At 64.9% G+C, this 18,358-nt stretch overlaps 1 protein-coding gene across 9 annotated transcripts; it reads right to left on the reverse strand.

Moving 5' to 3' along the window:
* Nucleotides 1-1,056: 1,056 nt before the first annotated feature.
* On the reverse strand, nt 1,057-16,975 carry UBTF (upstream binding transcription factor). Of its 9 annotated transcripts, none has more exons than XM_061367845.1 (22): nt 16,742-16,975; nt 16,329-16,635; nt 13,698-13,799; nt 11,546-11,721; nt 11,253-11,336; nt 10,688-10,843; nt 10,253-10,317; nt 9,689-9,809; nt 9,166-9,276; nt 8,766-8,899; nt 8,278-8,419; nt 7,951-7,992; nt 7,416-7,529; nt 7,161-7,316; nt 6,774-6,929; nt 6,524-6,634; nt 6,358-6,446; nt 5,742-5,931; nt 2,412-2,459; nt 2,183-2,251; nt 1,759-1,905; nt 1,057-1,539 (listed from the first exon to the last, which is right to left on the reverse strand). In XM_061367845.1, exons 3-22 carry the CDS (start codon nt 13,753-13,755, stop codon nt 1,426-1,428), a joined length of 2,283 nt encoding a protein of 760 aa, XP_061223829.1. In that variant the 5' UTR covers nt 13,756-13,799; nt 16,329-16,635; nt 16,742-16,975; the 3' UTR covers nt 1,057-1,425. The 9 variants fall into 9 exon arrangements, with proteins under 9 accessions (XP_061223829.1, XP_061223832.1, XP_061223825.1 ...); XM_061367848.1 differs by having other exon boundaries at nt 9,701-9,809; nt 16,178-16,635; XM_061367841.1 differs by having other exon boundaries at nt 16,178-16,635.
* Between the last annotated feature and the right edge of the window lie 1,383 nt (nt 16,976-18,358).

Below are 18,358 nucleotides of genomic sequence, written 5' to 3' on the forward strand. Positions count from 1 at the left end.
AGGTCCATGGGGGGGGGGGTTTGGGGTGACTCATATGGGGGCTTTGAGAGCAGCAAAGTGAGGGTGGCCCCCCCTAAACCCGGAGCTTGCCCCCCCATTCCCCACTCTGGGCTGAAATCTGGGGGGAAAGAAGAGGAAAATGGTTCAAGTCCCCCCCCCCCCCATGTCCCTGTGCCCCCCAAGTCCTGTCCCCCAATCCCAGCTCCTCTCCAGGGACAGGATGGGGACACACACACACACACACACTCTGTGCCCCCCCTCATACAGTGGGGGTGCAGGGAGGGTCCCCCATTGCACTGGGTGCTCTGGGGGGGGCTGTGGGATTGCTGGTGCTTGTGTCTGCTTAAAAAGGGGGGGGGGCCAGAGCAGGACCCCCACCCCTGCACCCACCCTGTCCCCACAGCCCCATCCCCGGGGGGGGGCCAACATCAACCCCCCCATCAACCCAAGATATATATACAGCATGGATGAGGGGGGCAAAATGGGGGTACTGGGGGCAAGGGGGGGGAACATCCCCCCCAATTTGGGGTGAAGGGAGAGGAGCAGCTTCACCAGGGATAGAGGAAAAATGGGGGGGGGGGGCAAGAAAAAAGAAGGAATTTTGTGGTTTGAGGAAAAGGAGGAAAAAAAAGACTAAAATAAAACACAACGGGGGGGGACGACCCCAAAAAACCCCCCCTTGGTCACACGGAGCAGTGACCCCCGGACCATGGCGCTGTGGGGGGTCACCCCCCCCATTCACACACACACACACATGCGCACCCCCCCACCCAAATCCATCCCACCCCCCCCAATGGGTCCCGGTCCGTGGCTGTGGATCCCAAGTGGATGTGAGGTCCCAGTGCGGCTTCCAGACTGTACAATGGGGGTGCATGGGGGGGGGGGGGGGCACCCCGACAATGGGGGTTGAATGGGGGGGACACCCCAAAACACTGTGGGGGGGGTGCACAAAGGGGGAGGAGGAGCCATCATCCCAATGGCTGAGTCCTGAGCAGCTCGGCTCATGCTGGGGGGGGGGGTTTATCCATTTATGGGAGTTTTAATGTAAAAAAAAAGGGGGGGGGATTTTTTCCTGTTTCTCCTTTTCTTTCTCTGAAGTCCAGAGCTGGCAGTGGGGGGGGGCAGGGCGGCCCCCCCAAAAACAATGAAACCCCCCCAAAAGTAACAATAATCATGTCGTGTCCCCCCCCTTGCTAAAGGGGGTGCAGGGATGGGGGGGGTCACCCCCTGTACCCCCTGCCCTGGTTCATCCCCTCCCATAGTGATGGTGGAGGGGTTCCTCCAGCCCCCATGCCCCGGGTTGGGGGTCCCAATGGGGGGAGGGCTGCGGGAGGAAGAGTTTTGGGGTGTGAGGGGGGGGGGGGGGTTTGTGGTGGGATTTGGGATCGGAACCGAGAATCCCAAGGACGTTACAAAGAGCTGGGCTCAGTTGGAGTCGGAGTCGGAGGAGTCCCCCGAGGAGGAGGAGGAGCTGCTGCTGCCCTCGGAGTCGTTGTCATCCTCATCCTCATCATCCTCATCCTCATCGTCATCGTCGTTCTGGGGGGGCAGAGAGGACATTGGGGGGGGTTAGCAGCAGGGAACGGGGGGGTCCAGCCCCATCCCTCCCATCACAGAGCTCCCAGAGCAGGGATACGTGGGGCAGGACCCCCCCTCCATTCCCCTTTGCCTTTCCCCCTCTCTGCCCTGCTTCACCCCCAGCCCCGGAGCAGGGGGATGTGGGGCAGAGCAGGGGGCATGGGGCGGCCCCAGCCTCACCTCGTCCCCGTCGTCGCTCTCCTCCTCGCTGCTGGACTCGGAGGAGTCGCCCCCTTCCTCCGATGAGTCCCCGTTGTCGTCGTCGTCGTCCTCGTCTTCGTCGTCGTCTTCCTCCTCCTCTTCCTCCTCATCCTCGTCTTCGGATTCCTGAGGGGCGGGAGGAGGGTGGCTGTGGGGCAGCAGCACCCATGGGTGCAGCACCCCACCCTCAGCCCTTGGGGGGCTCCTGCCCCACACCTCATCCAGGGGCTCTCCCTGTTTATGCTCCCAACAGCCCCAAAGAGGTTCCTGGAGCTGGGGGGGGTGAAATCAGCCCCGAGGTTTGGGGGCTGGATCTGGGGACAGCCCCTGGGTTCCTGCCGCAGGGAGAGCCTGAAGCAGAGCAGAGGGTGCTGGGTGCCCAGCGCGGGCAGGGCGCACTCACCGACTTGGACTGCATCGTTGGCTTCATCTTGGGGTTGGGGCCCCGCATCTTTCCTATGCTCTTGCGTTTCTGCAGGGGGAGGAACCAACCCAAGCCTTGCAGAGCTGCAGAGCTCGGCTCCTTCCCAGTGCCCAGCCTGGAGATAACCCCGCTGCCCAGCCTGGCTCATTCACCCCACAGCAACCCAGCCCCAAGCCCCCCACATCCCCCCCATCGGGTGCATACTCACGTTAGAGATGTGCTCCTTGTAGGCAGCGCGCTCCTGGGGGGAGAGGCTCTGCAGAGACAGGGGGAGAGTGAGGGGATGGAGCAGGGATGGATGGAGCAGGGATGGATGGAGCAGGGGATGGATGGAGCAGGGATGGATGGAGCAGGGGATGGATGGAGCAGGGGATGGATGGAGCAGGGGATGGATGGAGCAGGGGATGGATGGAGCAGGGATGGATGGAGCAGGGGATGGATGGAGCAGGGGATGGATGGAGCAGGGGATGGATGGAGCAGGGATGGATGGAGCAGGGATGGATGGAGCAGGGGATGGATGGAGCAGGGGATGGATGGAGCAGGGGATGGATGGAGCAGGGGATGGATGGAGCAGGGGATGGATGGAGCAGGGATGGATGGAGCAGGGGATGGATGGAGCAGGGGATGGATGGAGCAGGGGATGGATGGAGCAAGGGATGGACGGAGCAGGGGATGGATGGGATGGAGCAGGGATGGATGGGATGGAGCAGGGATGGATGGAGCAGGGGATGGATGGAGCAAGGAATGGATGGAGCAGGGAGGGATGGAGCAGGGGATGGATGGAGCAGGGGATGGATGGAGCAGGGGATGGATGGAGCAGGGCAGGGATGGAGCAGGGCAGGGATGGAGCAGGGCAGGGATGGAGCAGGGCAGGGATGGAGCAGGGCAGGGATGGAGCAGGGCAGGGATGGAGCAGGGATGGATGGAACAGGGCATGGATGGAGCAGGGGATGGATGGAGCAGGGGATGGATGGAGAAGGGGATGGATGGAGCAGGGATGGATGGAGCAGGGGATGGATGGAGCAGGGCATGGATGGAGCAGGGGATGGATGGAGCAGGGGATGGATGGAGCAGGGATGGATGGAGCAGGGCATGGATGGAGCAGGGGATGGATGGAGCAGGGGATGGATGGAGCAGGGGATGGATGGAGCAGGGGATGGAGCAGGGGATGGATGGAGCGGGGATGGATGGAGCAGGGATGGATGGAGCAGGGGATGGATGGAGCAGGGGATGGATGGAGCGGGGATGGATGGAGCAGGGGATGGATGGAGCAGGGCATGGATGGAGCAGGGCATGGATGGAGCAGGGGATGGATGGAGCAGGGGATGGATGGAGCAGGGCATGGATGGAGCAGGGATGGATGGAGCAGGGGATGGATGGAGCAGGGGATGGATGGAGCAGGGGATGGATGGAGCAGGGCATGGATGGAGCAGGGATGGATGGAGCAGGGGATGGATGGAGCAGGGGATGGATGGAGCAGGGGATGGATGGAGCAGGGGATGGATGGAGCAGGGCAGGGATGGAGCAGGGCAGGGATGGAGCAGGGGACAGAGCAGGGCATGGATGGAACAGGGGATGGAGCAGGGCATGGATGAGGGATGGAGCAGGGGATGGATGGAGCAGGGCATGGAGGAGGGATGGAACAGGGGATGGAGCAGGGCAGGGATGGACCAAGGCATGGATGAGGGATGGAGCAGGGATGGAACAGGGGATGGAGCAGGGGATATATGGAGCAGGGCAGGGATGGAGCAGGGGACAGAGCAGGGCATGGATGGAGCAGGGGAGGGAGCAGGGGATGGATGAGGAGCAGGGGATGGACGGGGATGGATGGAGCAGGGATGGATGGAGCAGGGGATGGATGGAGCAGGGGATGGATGGAGCAGGGGATGGATGGAGCAGGGGATGGATGGAGCAGGGGATGGATGGAGCAGGGGATGGATGGAGCAGGGGATGGAGGAGCAGGGGACAGAGCACAGGATGGAGCAGGGACGGATGGAGCAGAGGATGGATGGAGCAGGGATGGATGGGACGGGGATGGATGGAGCAGGGGATGGATGGAGCAGGGGATGGATGGAGCAGGGGATGGATGGAGCAGGGGATGGATGGAGCAGGGGATGGATGGAACAGGGGATGGATGGAGCAGGGCATGGATGGAGCAGGGGACAGAGCACAGGATGGAGCAGGGACGGATGGAGCAGGGGATGGATGGAGCAGGGGATGGATGGAGCAGGGGATGGATGGAGCAGGGGATGGATGGAACAGGGGATGGATGGAGCAGGGGATGGATGGAGCAGGGGATGGATGGAGCAGGGGATAGAGCAGGGCATGGATGGAGCAGGGCATGGAGGAGGGATGGAGGAGGGATGGAACAGGGGATGGAGCAGGGCAGGGATGGACCAAGGCATGGATGAGGGATGGAGCAGGGATGGAACAGGGGATGGAGCAGGGGATATATGGAGCAGGGCAGGGATGGAGCAGGGGACAGAGCAGGGCATGGATGGAACAGGGGAGGGAGCAGGGCATGGATGAGGGATGGAGCAGGGGATGGAGCAGGGGATGGATGGAGCAGGGCATGGATGGAGCAGGGGATGGATGGAGCAGGGGATGGATGGAGCAGGGCACGGATGGAGCAGGGCACGGATGGAGCAGGGCACGGATGGAGCAGGGATGGAACAGGGGATGGAGCAGGGCATGCATGGAGCAGGGGAGGGAGCAGGGGATGGTGAGGGGATGGAACAGGGACGGAGCAGGGGATGGAGCAGGGCATGGGGTAGGGGATAGAGCAGGAGACGGATGGAGCAGGGCACGGAGCAGGGGATGAAACGGGATGGAGCAGGGGCTGGAGCAGGGCATGGAGCAGGGCATGGATGAGGGATGGAACAGGGGATGGAGCAGGGCAGGGATGGACCAAGGCATGGATGAGGGATGGAGCAGGGATGGAACAGGGGATATATGGAGCAGGGGATATATGGAGCAGGGGATATATGGAGCAGGGCAGGGATGGAGCAGGGCAGGGATGGAGCAGGGGACAGAGCAGGGCATGGATGGAACAGGGGAGGGAGCGGGGCATGGATGAGGGATGGAGCAGGGCATGGAGCAGGGATGGAGCAGGGATGGAGCAGGGGATGGAGCAGGGGATGGAGCAGGGGACGGAGCAGGGGATGGAGCAGGGGATGGAGCAGGGGATGGAGCAGGGCATGGAGCAGGGGATGGATCAGGGCACGGATGGAGCATGGGACGAAGCAGGGATGGAGCAGGGATGGAGCAGGGGATCGAGCAGGGCATGGAGTAGGGGATGGAGCAGGGGATGGAGCAGGGGATGGAGCAGGGGATGGAGCAGGGGATGAAGCAGGGGATGGAGCAGGGGATGGAGCAGGGGATGGAGCAGGGGATGGAGCAGGGGATGGAGCAGGGGATGGAGCAGGGGATGGAGCAGGGGATGGAGCAGGGGATGGAGCAGGGGATGGAGCAGGGGATGGAGCGTGGATGCTGCAGAGACCACGCCAACAGTCCCCGAGAACGGAGGCTGGGCGCTCACCTTGAGCCAGATGTCGAGGTGCACCTTGTACTGCTTCTGCTGCTCCTCTGCCATCTTCTTGTAGTGGTCCTTCTGGCCCTGGGAGATGCGCTGCCAGCGGCTGCCGATCTCCACCATGCGCTCCTTCAGGGGGAGGTGGTTCAGCTCCCCGTTGGACAGCAGCTCCTGGGAGAACTTCTGGTAACCGTTCCTGCAGTGCGGAGGAGCGTTCAGAACCTGCTGGCCAGAGCTGAGGTGTCCCTGGGCACCAACCACCTCCATCCCCAGCACCGGTCCAGCTCCAGACATGGGGAATCACAGCATCAACCACACTGGAAAAGAGCTTTAAGATCAAGCCCAGTTGTGCCCCTTGTCCCATCCCTTGTTCCTTGGGAGCAGAGCCCAGCCCCTCCTGGCTCCATCCTCCTGTCAGGCACTTGTAGGCAGCCATCAGGTCCCCCCTGAGCCTTCTCTTCTCCAGCCTGAACCCCCCAGGTCCCTCAGCCCTTCCCCATCACACTTGTGCTCCAGGCCCTGCACCAGCCCCATTGACCCCGCTCCAGCACCTCAATGTCTGTCACAGTGAGGGGCCCAGAGCTGAGCCCAGGATGCCCCCATTCCAGACCCAGGCACTCACATGGGGGGTTTCTTCGGCTCTCCCTGGAACTTCACTTTCTTGGCAGAGTTGGTGGAGCACGGAGGAGCCCGCATCTCGCTCAGCTCCCTCTGGGGCACAGGACACAGGGGGTCAGGGGCACAGGGGCAGCGCCCAGGGCCAGGGGCAGGAGGGAGCAGGGACCCACCTCGTATCGCTTCTGATCCTCCGCTGCCTTCTTGATCCACATCAGCTTCTCCTTCTTCTCCATGTTGTTCCAAGTGGCCTCCATGGCCTTCAGTGCCTTTCCCCGGTCGTTCTATGGCACAGACCCCCCCGCTCCATCACATCAGATGGGCCCAAGCTGCCACCCCCAGCTCCAATGTGGGACCCCCATCCCCACCCTGCTGCCCCAGGTACGGAGGGGAGCACGAGGGCACCCCCGGCCTGCTGCTCACCTTGAAGCGGGCCAGGTAGTCCCCGATGACGCTCTGCTGCCAGATCTCCTCGGCTGTTTTGGGGGACTCGGGCAGCTTCCCCCGCTCCTCCTTGTCCGAGCCGTGCTTCTTCTCCGACTGCGCCTTCATCGCCGCCTCCCGCGCCTTGTACTTGGCCTGGGCCGGGGGTGCAGGGAGGGGGTGAATGAAGGGACCCCCCCCAACCACTCAGCTTCAAGGACCCCTCTGAGCATCCTTTAGGGTGGGTTTTGCCCACCCAGGGCAGAGCCGGCAGCACCCATCAGTGCTGGGGTGACCCCGCAGCAGGCCCAGGATGGAGCAGCGCTGCTCGGTGGGAGCTGCCCCATGGAAGCAGGGATGCAGGAGCAGGATGGGCACGGCACCAACCTTCTTCTTCTCGGAGAGGTCGTTCCACATGCGGGCCAGCAGGCGGGTGAGCTCGCTCTCCGACAGCTCCGGCCGCTCCTCCTGCAGCTGCTTCCGCTTCTCCTCCGAGAAGATGAACATGGCAGAGATGGGCCGCTTGGGCTTCTCCGAGCTGGCCTGTGGGGGGGAACACACATCCACAACCGGGGTGAGCCCATGGAGGGCCCCACAGCCTCACCCCACACCCGGCCCCATCGCTGCGGCCGCTGCTCTCACCTTGCCCGTCTCCGGGGAGGATTTCTTGGATGCAGGACTCGTCGCCCCTTTCCGGTTGCTGCCCAGCATCTTCTCCTCGCCCAGCACCCGCTGCTGCTCCTCCTCAGGCAGGCTCTGGGTGGTGGGAGACAGGGAACACGGTGAGACGGCCCCGTGCTGGCAGGGATTGGGTGCCAGAAGGGAGCGGGGGGAACTTAATGCACCCCAAAAGCCACACAGCATTGGGTACCGTGAGGCTGGGGCATCCCCTTGGTGGGCAATGGCCCTCTCCCTGGTGCAGGCTCATCCCCTTCCTCTTAGGAAAGGGAAGGTGCCCGGGTCCAGGTGTACCCCTGGGTTATCCATCCCTGGCAGTGCTCAAGGCCAGGTTGGACACAGGGGCTTGGAGCAAGCTGCTCCAGTGTGAGGTGTTCCTGCCCATGGCAGGGGTTGGAACCGGGTGAGCTTTAAGGGATTCTATGGTCTCAGCCCCCAGCCAGGGCTCCCTCCCCTCTCTGGGGGTCTCCAGTACCATGGCTGAGCCCCCATCACTCACCTCCAGGAAGCGGAGCAGCTCGACCTCGTAGTCTTTCTTTTTCTGGAGGGGATGGAGAGGTGGTTACACAGAGAACCCCTGCCCCATCCCTTCCTTGTGTGGTCCCTGACCCAGCCTCAGCCCCCCCCGAACAGCATCCTTCATCTGGACCATCACCTGGCCCCACAGACACGCGTGGGGACACAGGACCACAGGAGGAGGCCACCAACAGACTGATGGTGAGGATGACAAGAAGAGGCACTGAGGAAGGATGAGGCTCATCCATAGCCCGAGCTCTCCCATCCTCGCAGCACAGCACTGCTGTCCCCCCTGCCCATCCTCACTCACCTGGTCACACTTCTTGTGGTAGGCATCCTTTTCCTTCTGGGAGAGCAGCTTCCACTGCTGGCTGCACAGCACCATCCGCTCCGTGCTGGGCACGTCCTTCATGCTGGCCATCAGCTCTGCGCAGTACAGGGAGTAGCTGTTCCTGCAACCAACGGGGGCACCCAGAGTTAGAGACAACCTGCGTGGAGCTCTGGGTGCTCCCCCCCCACTGCTGTGCCAGAGGTGCTTGAAGTTTAGGGGAGCTCTGGGCTGGACCCCCTTAACCCGGAGCACGCAGCATCCCCATAAACCTCTGCAAACACGTGTTTGATGTCCATTAAGGACCAGTGTAGTTAAGGACCAGCTTGGTGGGCTCATGAACACGGTCACCGGAATGATTTGGGCTCTCAAAGCCCAGCAGAGCCCCAGTTTCCTCATCAGCAAGAGCCAGCATCTGCCCAGTGGGCACTGGGAGAGGGACGGCTCCCTCCCATGCAGGCAGGACTCACGGAGGGGGCTTTGTGGGTCGTCCATCAAACTTGTCCTTGAGCTGGCGCTCGGCCTTGGTGAGGGTGGAGCGGGTGATGCCCTCCTCGCTGATGTTCAGCTCCGGGTGCTTCTGGATGTAATCCCGCATGATCTCCTGCAAAGCATGGGCAGGGGTGAGCAGAGCGGCTCCGTCCCCGCCTGCCTGGGGCCGGAGGAGGAGGAAAGAGAAGCCAACCATTGCCCTAACAGCACCCAAGGGATGCTTCTCCCTTCCCCACGCACGGCTGGAGGAGGCCGGGCTCAGACTCACCAGTGACCTGCAGGGACCTGCCTGAAGCCCTGGCTATGGGGTGAGGCTGGCTGGCCTCGGAGTGAACACAGGGATGAGTGTGGAGGGGGACGGGTGAGGCTGCTCCCTACCTCGTACTCCTTCCGCTGTTCCAGGGCCTTATGAATCCATTTCAGCCTCTTTTTATCCGAGAGTTGAGACCACTGCTTGCCCAGCGACTCTTTCACCTCCTTCGTGGTGGCCTGAAAACCCAAAGCCAGAGGTGAGGGCAGAGGGGTAAAACCCACAAAAAGGGAGGAAAAAAAAGGTCCAAAAACAGCGGAGCCGAGCCGGGCCGGGGCAGGGGCTGCGTGCGAGTGAGGGCCATGGCCAGAGGTGTGAGGTCTGTGCTGGGAACCCTGCCTGCCTCAGCCTGTGGTCGAACTGCAGGCAAAAAAGCATTGGGGTCTGTACCCCCTGAGCCTCTTCCAGCTGTGCAGAGCCCCTCCTTACCTCCATCCAGCTGTGGGGAGCTCCCAGCGCTGTCCTCCAGCCCATGTGTGTGTGTGTGTCCCATCCGCCCCCCCACGATGCTTCTCCTTTCCCCCTCCTGCGCGCCAGCGGCGGGGCGCAGGGCCCTGCAGGCTCACGCTCGCTCCCTCCCACCCTACTCACATCTGGACGCACTTTCAGGTAGATCTTCTTCTCGTGGTTGTACCAGAGCTGCTGCGGGGTCTTGGGCTTCTCGGGCACGTCCGACTTCTTGGTGTTCTGGATGAGATCCGGGTGATCCTCTCTTTACCCGGCACGGAAGGGAGAGCGTTACGGAGGGTGCAGGAGGAGGAACACCCCCCAAGCCTCCCCAGTGAGGGGTGAGCATCACTGCAGGGCTGAGCCTCAGGGACTGGGGGAATCGGCCCCCTCCTCGGGGAGCATCAGCTTTGAGCATCCCCCGTTAAAGCATCCCTGCAGGGCATTGGGAATGCTGGGATCCATCCTGGGCACAGCCATCACCTTCGAAGGGAAGGTCTGGGGGGGATGGATCAGAGCTCCAGCTCGGAGCAGGGCTGGGGGCAGAGCTCCTGTCCTCCCCTCGCAGCCCCCAGGGCAGGGCTGATCCCTCTTGCCTTGGGGCTGCCCTCAGCTGCCTTTTCCTTGCTCTGTGTCTCCAGTGCCTCCCCTTCCCTTCTGCTCTCCCGGTGCCCATGGCTGAGCTGCACCCAGGGGCTGCCCACTCACCTGAACCTCGCCAGGTTCCTCTCAAACTCCTGCTTCTCCCGCTGGAAGTCCTGGATGTATTTCATCTGGGGACACAAACCCACCGGGGGGGGGGGGGTGTGAGATGGGGACGTCTCCTCCAGCATCTCCCATTGCTCGGAGCAGATCCTGCCCCTGCATCCCTGACCGAACCCCAGCGCTAAACACGGATCCACCCAGCAGCCAAGCCACCAGCCAGGCCCGTCTGGGAGAGACGGACCAAGGGACCAGCCTCCACCCCACGGATCCTGGGAAGCAGGGCAGGAGAAGCACAGGAGGCCCTACTGGTCTGACGGGCCTGAGCAAGCACCTGGGGTTCTCCCATCCAGAGCCCGGGCCCTGCTGGTTTCACTGGGAAGGCAGAGCCCGGCACGGGGAGGATCACAACGGGAAGGGGCTCAGACTCCCCCCCTGTACCTTTTTCTTCTCAGGAAGCTCCTTGTACTTCTTGGAGAGGATCTTGGTGAGATCCAGGTTGCTCATTTCGGGGTGCAGCTTCGCGTATTTAGCCCGCTTCTCCATGAAGAAGCGGAAATAGGGAGTCAGGGGCTTCTTGGGGAAGTCGGGGTGTTTCTGGGGAGAGAGGGGAGCAGCGTGGGCTGAGCGTGGAGCCAGCCCAGCCAGAGCCCACCCAGCGCTGCCTGCATCCAGCTCCCTGCCGTGGGAACTGGGAATCCCGGGAGCAGCCTCCAGCGGGCACAGAGCGCTGCAAGAGGGGAAACTGAGGCAGCGGGAAGGGGACGGGGCAGAGCATCGGGTGCCCAGCAGCCAGGAATAGGCCGGCAGTTTCCTGCCCCCCCCACCCCAGAGCTAAACTTGGCTGCAGCAGCAGTGACCGTGTTCCATGTCCCCTGCTTGGCCAGGACCCAGCTCCTGCGGCCGGGGCAGTGGCGCAGGGATTACAGCAGGGAGGTGCCTGCAGGGGCTCTGGTGAGAATGGGGGCACCCCCTGCAGTGTCCGACCCCAAGCCCTGCCGGGTACCTTCAGCTTCTTGCCCTTGTAAGGGTTCTTCACGTGCTCTTCAGCGTCCATGATGAGCTCTGTGAGGGTGCGGAACTTCCTCACCTGGGGTACGGGAGCACACACGTGTGAACACGCTTGGCATCACCCCACGGTACTCCCTAAGAACACCGTCCCCACGCCGCTGAGGGGCTCCCAACGCCAACAGCAGGGGGATGGCAGCAGCACTAAGGGGGGCACCGATCCCAAGAGCCCTGGAACGCCACTGGGATACCCGGTCCCTCTCACAGCCCCCCCCTCCATCCCTTAGGTACCTCGTTGGAAATCTCCATCCACTTCATCCTGCACATCTCCCCCGAGAAGTCCTTGAAAGCCACCTTCTCCCAGTCCAGGTGGGACTCGGTGGTTTTGAACTTGCTCCCGTCGTTGGAGGGCAGGTTGTTCTTCATGCACTCCAGCAGGGTCAGCATGTCCTCCTGCGACCAGCGCTCTGAAAGCACAGCAACAGCCTTAGGAGGAGGCACCATTCCCGGCGGGATACAGGGATGACAGCTCCCGGCGTGCGGCTCCGGCCCGGGACACGTAATGCTGCCTCTTGGGATTAAAGGGATGGGGCTGTTTCCATCACCCTGGAGCAGCTCTCCACAGGCCAAAATCTGGGCAAAGCTGGAAACCCACTGGGGAGGAAGCAGGGAGCTCATCCCAGCGCTCCACCAGGTACGGGGATGCAGGGAGCACAGGGGTCATGGTCATTCCCTCCGCACGGCAGAGCTCGAACCCCACTTCCCAAGTGCTAACCGTGCATCCAGAGCAATGGGAAAGCCCCAGAGCTGCCTTTCCTTCATGTGGGAGAGCCTCAGCATCCCATGGGATGGAGCTCCACGGTGACCTCTGCCAAGGTCAAAGCTCAGAGCTCGCAAAGCAAAGGCCTCAGATGGGGACAGCACAGCCGGGCATGGATTGAGGGGAGCAGAGAACCATGGAATCAGCCAGCTCGGAAAAGCCCTTTAATCTCCCCCAGTCCAACCCTTAACCCCAGCCCTGCCAAGGCCACCCCTAACCCATGGCGCTGAGGCCTCGTCTCCACGCTGTGTGAACACTTGCAGGGCCGGTGCCTGCAGCCCTGCCCTGGGCAGCCTGTTCCAATGCCTGAGCACCCTCTGGGGCAGGAATTGTTCCTCAGCTCCATCTAAACCTGCCCTGGTGCAGCTTGAGGCCGGTTCCTCTTGTCCCATCCCTTGTTCCTTGTGAGCAGAGCCCAGCCCCTCCTGGCTCCATCCTCCTGTCAGGCACTTGTAGGCAGCCATCAGGTCCCCCCCTGAGCCTTCTCTGCTCCATCTGAACCCCCCAGGTCCCTCAGCCGTTCCCCATCACACTTGGGCTCCAGGCCCTGCACCAGCCCCATTCCCTTCTCTGGACCCTTCACCTCCATCCCTGTCTCCCCACTCCTCCCTTCATCCCCAGCAGTGATTTCACCTCCTGGCCCTCTCGCTTTGGGGGGGGGGGTTTGTCTCTGTGATGGATTCATTTGGGGGGGGATGGAAAGAGCCCCCCATAAAGGGAGCCCTGCAGCTTAGAACGTGCCTGCAGAGCCCCGAAACCTCATAAAGGGGGGAAAGAGATGGGAATTCCCTGCTGCAGGGAGGGGGACAGGAGCTGAGCCCCAAGCCCTATATTCTGTCTCCCTGTTTTCCCACCCACTTCCAAACGCAAGGAGCACAGAGGCAGAAGGGAGCCGCGGAGCTGGTGCCCCCTTCACGTGCAGCCGGACCACGGAGCTCAAGTGGGGAGGCCAAAGGGGCTGAACCCCCCCCCCCGTGCCTCAGTTCCCCCTCTCCAAAGCAGGAAGCCCCGGATCCCTTCATCCCTGGGTGACCCCGGCCAAACCAACCCCAGCGACCCCATGGGAACTGCGGGAAGCTCCCAGGACCCCTCCGCGGCAGCAGGATGGGGACCCCGTGCTCAGCACCCCAACACCCCCATCGCTGCCCGCGCAGGGCCCAGCACCATGGGGCTGTGAGCGCCCCGAGCCTGATTTATCCCGGCTCTATATTAGGAAAGCTTTCCCGGTGTAATTAAACCCCGGTGGAGCTCGGGGCAGGACACGTGCTGCCCACCGGGGCACGGGAGGACACGGGCTGGTCCTGGGGTGCTGGGGGGGGGCTGCCCTAGAGGAGAAGCCCCTTTAGCCCCCGTGTCTCCTGGTTTCCCTGCCCCTTTTCCAAGCGGAGCTGAGGCTCTGATGTCATCCCAAGGGCTGGGAGCCGGAGAGGCCCAAGGTAACGGCTCCTAATGCGGGCCAGATGTGAGCAGGGGAAGGCAGCACCGCTTTGTGCCAGCCCCCCTCAAGCCACAGCGTTCCCAATGTCTGCATCCCTGTGCGGGATCGGGATGCTCCACCCCTCGCACCCGTTGATGGGGTCTCTCCGCGAACCCCCCGGCATTCCCATGGGATGCGGGGCTCACCTTGGTTCTTGGGAGCTGTCATTTCCAGGTCCGCAGGGCACTCGGCTTCGCCGTTCATCCTCCTCCTCCTCGCTGGCTACCGGAGATCACTCCCGCTCGGCTCTGCAGGCAGAGGAGAGCCCTGGTGACACCCCCACACCGGGATCCGCTCCCATCCCATCACCGTGAATGGGGGGCTGGGATCCACCCCTGTGGGGTTCGGGGTCGAGAATGGTGGCAGGACCAGAGAAAAGGGGGGCAAGGGAAAGGGGCTCAAGGGGAGAAGGGTTTAGGGGGGGATATGGATCCGTATGAGGGGGATCTGAGTCAATAGGGATGTGAGGGGGGACACCAAAGATCCATCGAGATCCTGCTCAGAGGAGAGAGGGATCCCCAGATCCATTTGTGCCCATTTGGGGGGCTCTGGGGGGAGGGATCAGGGCTCTCCCATAGCGGGGCCCACAAGGGAAGGGGGAGATTCCAGCAGATCCCAGCAGGAGCTCCTCATGGCTCCATGGGGCAGGGCCATGGGGGGGGGGGCTGCAGCAGGCGAGAGGCCTTAAGGGGGGCACCCCATAACTTATGGGGGGGAACAGGAAGCAGAGGGGGGGGCCCACGGAGGGGCTGGAGACCTCCGGGCAGCACCCATGGGGCCGGGAGCAAGGCCCAGGCCTGGGCAGGGGGCGCCGGGCCTAGGGCACGGCGGGGGGGTGGGAGGGGTGCGGGAACAGCGGGGATCCCGCGGGAGGGGGGAGGGAGAGGCGGGATCGCGGCGGGAGGGGAGGGAGGGATCCACCGGATCCACCGGGGCGGGGCGCTGCGCGCGCACAGGGATCCCCGGGGGGGGGTGCGGGATCTCCCCCCCCCCACGGGAGGACGGGACCGGATCCCGCGCCTGAGGGGGGGGGGGCAGGAGGAGGAGGAGGAGGCGGGGGAGGAAGGGGCCGGGCCGCGGGCGGGGGCGGGGAGCCCGCACATGCCCTGCGCCGCCGGCCAGCGCCAGTCTCCTCCTCCGCCAGGCAGCAGGAACCGGGTGGGACCGAGCGCGGGCGGCCCCGGCGGCGCCTCCCCGGCCCCCTCCCGCACCCGGTGCCCTCCCGGGCGCCACCGAACCGCGCTCCACCGCCGCCCCCCCCCTCCCCTCCGCCCCGCTCCGCTCCCCCCCGCGGCGCACGGGAACACAATGGAGGCGAGTGCGGGGCAGCGGATGGGGGGGGGCGCTCCCCCGGCCCCGCGGTGCGCGGCGGGTCCCGCACCCCCCATCCCCATCCCCGGGTCCTCTCTCTCCCCCCCCCCCTCCCGTCTCCCTTTTCCGCTCCCCGTGGTTACCGGCCGGCGCTCTCCGCCGCGGCACACAATGGCCGGGCTGCGCCCGCCTCCGCCCGCCGCTCCTTCCCCTCCACCCGTGCAGCCGGCGCGGTTATAAAGCCGAGACAAACCCACCTCTCCGGGCTGCAAGGGGGAGGAGGAGGAGAGGAGAGAAGGAGGAGGAGGAGGTGGAAGGAGGAGGAGGAGGAGGGGGGGAGCTCGAGCCGAGCCGCCGCAGCCCCAGCCCCGCGCCGGAGCCGCTGGGGGAAGGAGAAGAAGAAGGAGAAGAAGGAGGAGGAGGAGGGGGAAGGGGGGGCGGGGATGCCCGGCTGGGGGCGGCCGGGCAGCTGCAGGAGCCGGGCGAGGGCAGCGCGACCTCCCCGCACCGACCCCCGGGGAGCGGCTCCTGCCCAATCCTTCCCCCCCCCTCCCCGCTCCCCACCACCACCGCCGCCCCCTCCTCCTCTCCCCCCCGCTCCGCGACCCCTCCTCGAGCCCACAAGCACCCACCCACCCAGCGGGGGGCTGCAGCCCCGCTCCGGGTCCGGGGGGGAAGAAAGGAAGAGAAAGAAGCGATGGGGAGGACGGGGTGGGGGGGAGCGGGAGCGGAAAAAAGGAAAACGGGAAAAAACACACAAAAAAAGAAAAAAAGGAAAGGGAAAAAAAATGAGGGGGGGAAATAGGGAAAAAAGGGATAAAAGGGTGAAAATCGAGGTAAGGGAGGTGCGGGGGGGGGGGGGGAGCGGACGAGCCCGGGCACGCACCGGCGCCGAGCTCCCCGCCGCGGCGCGGGACTCACCCGGGCTGGGGAAAAACAAGCGCGGAGCGCTGGAAGCCTGCCCCCGAAATCCAGCTGCGGCAGCCGGGAGGGAGGGAGGGCGAGCGGGAAGGAGGGAGGGAGCGAGGAGGAGGAGAGGGAAGGGAAGGGAAGGGAAGGAGGGAGGGGGGGGCACACCGAGGCCGCCGAGCCGGGCGCTCTCCCCCGCCCCGAGCCCCAGCGCGGTGCCCCCGCGGAGCGAGCGGCGGCGGCGGCTTCCTGCCCGCGGGGCCTGCGCGAAAACGGCGCCTTTTGTGCCCTGGATCCGGTGTAAAAATGCGGCTTTTCCCCCCAAAAACACCCCCTGGACCCCCCCCCCCTCCGGCCGCCTGAGCTCCCCCCTACCCGCGGAGCGGCGGCGGCGGCGGCCCCTTACCGAGCCCGGTGCGCGGCGGCGGGACCCGGGCAGGAACAAAGCGCCTCCTCCAGCCCCGCCGGCGGAGCGGAGCGGCGGCGAATGGCGAGCCCGGGCGGCGCAGGCAGGGCTGAGCTCGGCTCCGTTCCGCTCCCCCGGCGCAGGCACGTACCTGCGGGCCCGCGGCTTTGGGGGGCCGCGGCTCGGCGGGGCCGGGGCTCGCTCGGCGGGGCCGGGGCGGGGAAGCGGCGGTTGAACGGCGGCCAGCTCTGCAGCGCTGGCCCCGGGCGTGGACGCGCTCCAGTCCCCGCAGAGACGATCGCGCTTTCCCCCGCCTCCATGGCGCTGCGTTCGCTCTTCCAATCAGCCGGGCTCTGCGCGCCGGGGTCCGCCGCCAGCCTCCGCCGCTCCCCGAGCGCCGCCGCCCCGCGCTCCCGCCGCCTCCGCCGCCTATTTTATTGCTCTTTGCTTTTGCAACACTGTGGCGAGAAGAAAAAGAGGAGGAGGAGGAGGAGGAAGGAGCAGAGGAGGGAAAGGGGGGGGAGGAAGGGGAGAGAAGGGAGGAAGGAAAAAAAATCTCCTTACATGTGCAACAATCCTCGCCCGGCGTTTGCATGAGAAAAAGGAGATAAAAAGACGGAGGGGAGGGAGCGGAGGGGGGGGATTGGGGGGGGAACGGACCCGGTGGGTCCCTTCGGTGGGTCCCTGCCCGCCCCGCGGCCCCGGGACACGGCGGCGGGGAGGGGATCCCCCGGCGGGGCGGGCGAGGGGCAGTTTCCTCCTTCCCTCCCCGCGCTCCCGTTCTCTCCTCTCCTCTCGCTCTTAATTTTTTTTAATGCAATTTCTCCAACTCCACCTTTGTTGTGTTGGGCGTCATTCCCCGCAGCCAATCCCGGCCGGGCAGCTGCCTGCACGTTACCGGCCATCCCGAGCTGCCTGCACATCGCGGGCTCTCCCCGGCCTGCCCGCACGCTGCTACCGGACACCCCGGGCCCGGCTGCTCCAGGCCGCGGCGCGCTCCCGGCACCCTGCGCGCTGCCGCCGAGCTCGGGCCGCTTGCGTGGTGCTGCCTGCCCGTGTGCTGCCGCCGGGCTGCGGCCATGGCTGCGCTGCCGCTGCCTGCGCGCTGCCTGCTGCCGGCTGCAGTGTGCTAGCGCTGCCTGCGAGCTGCGGCCATGGCTGTGCTACCGGTTCCCTATGCACCACCGGTGCTTGGCATCTGCCTGCTGCCGGCTGCAGTGTGCTAGCGCTGCCTGCGAGCTGCGGCCATGGCTGTGCTACCGGTTCCCTATGCACCACCGGTGCTTGGCATCTGCCTGCTGCCGGCTGCAGTGTGCTAGCGCTGCCTGCGAGCTGCGGCCATGGCTGTGCTACCGGTTCCCTATGCACCACCGGTGCTTGGCATCTGCCTGCTGCCGGCTGCAGTGTGCTAGCGCTGCCTGCGAGCTGCGGCCATGGCTGTGCTACCGGTTCCCTATGCACCACCGGTGCTTGGCATCTGCCTGCTGCCGGCTGCAGTGTGCTAGCGCTGCCTGCGAGCTGCGGCCATGGCTGTGCTACCGGTTCCCTCACCCATCACCGGTGCTTGGCATCTGCCTGCTGCCGGCTGCAGTGTGCTAGCGCTGCCTGCGAGCTGCGGCCATGGCTGTGCTACCGGTTCCGTACCCATCACCGGTGCTTGGCATCTGCCGGCCGCATGGTGCTATCGCTGCCTGCGAGCTGCGGCCAGGCCACGCCACCCCGTGCTGCTGGCTCCCTGCGCGCTCCCCGACCTTGGTACCTGGGTGCTACCGGCTGCAATGGGCTCTGGCTGCCCCCGTGCTGCCGCCGACCTGCGGCCGTGCCACGCTGCCGGAGCTTGGCACTGGTGCGGTACCGGCTGCTCGCACCACCGCTGAGCCCCGGCTCTCCACGTGCTACCGGCCAGGCCGGCGCAGGCAGCTCCACGGGCACCCGCAGCCAAGGGATGGGGAGCGGGAAGCGGTGAAGACCCCCCCAGGGGTGCGGGATGAGGGCTGGGAACGCAGGAATGCGGGCTGCAGGAACGGCCGAAAGCCGGGGGGGTGTTCACCCCTGTTTCTATGTAAGACATTAACACATATGGGTGCAATGGACCCCCCTGCAGTGATTTGGGGGTGATGGGGTGAGCCCAGCTGTGCAAGGGGGTTATCCCCAAGAGAAGGCTCAGATAGTTGCACCAAA

Source organism: Neopsephotus bourkii, unplaced genomic scaffold (assembly GCF_033783945.1).
Source record: "Neopsephotus bourkii isolate Nb327-2 ecotype Australia unplaced genomic scaffold, CSIRO-AGI_Nbou_v1 NB_1400, whole genome shotgun sequence".
In the NCBI taxonomy this organism is placed as follows: Eukaryota; Metazoa; Chordata; class Aves; order Psittaciformes; family Psittacidae; genus Neopsephotus; species Neopsephotus bourkii.

Coding starts and splice junctions, on each gene's coding strand:
- UBTF (XM_061367843.1), bottom strand. CDS start 13,755: ATGAACGGCGAAGCCGAGTGCCCTGCGGACCTGGAAATGACAGCTCCC. Junction 9,277..9,688: donor ACCTGAAAGTGCGTCCAGAT/GTGAGTAGGGTG, acceptor TTGGGTTTTCAG/GCCACCACGAAGGAGGTGAA. Junction 1,540..1,758: donor AGAGCGACGACGGGGACGAG/GTGAGGCTGGGG, acceptor CTGCCCCCCCAG/AACGACGATGACGATGAGGA.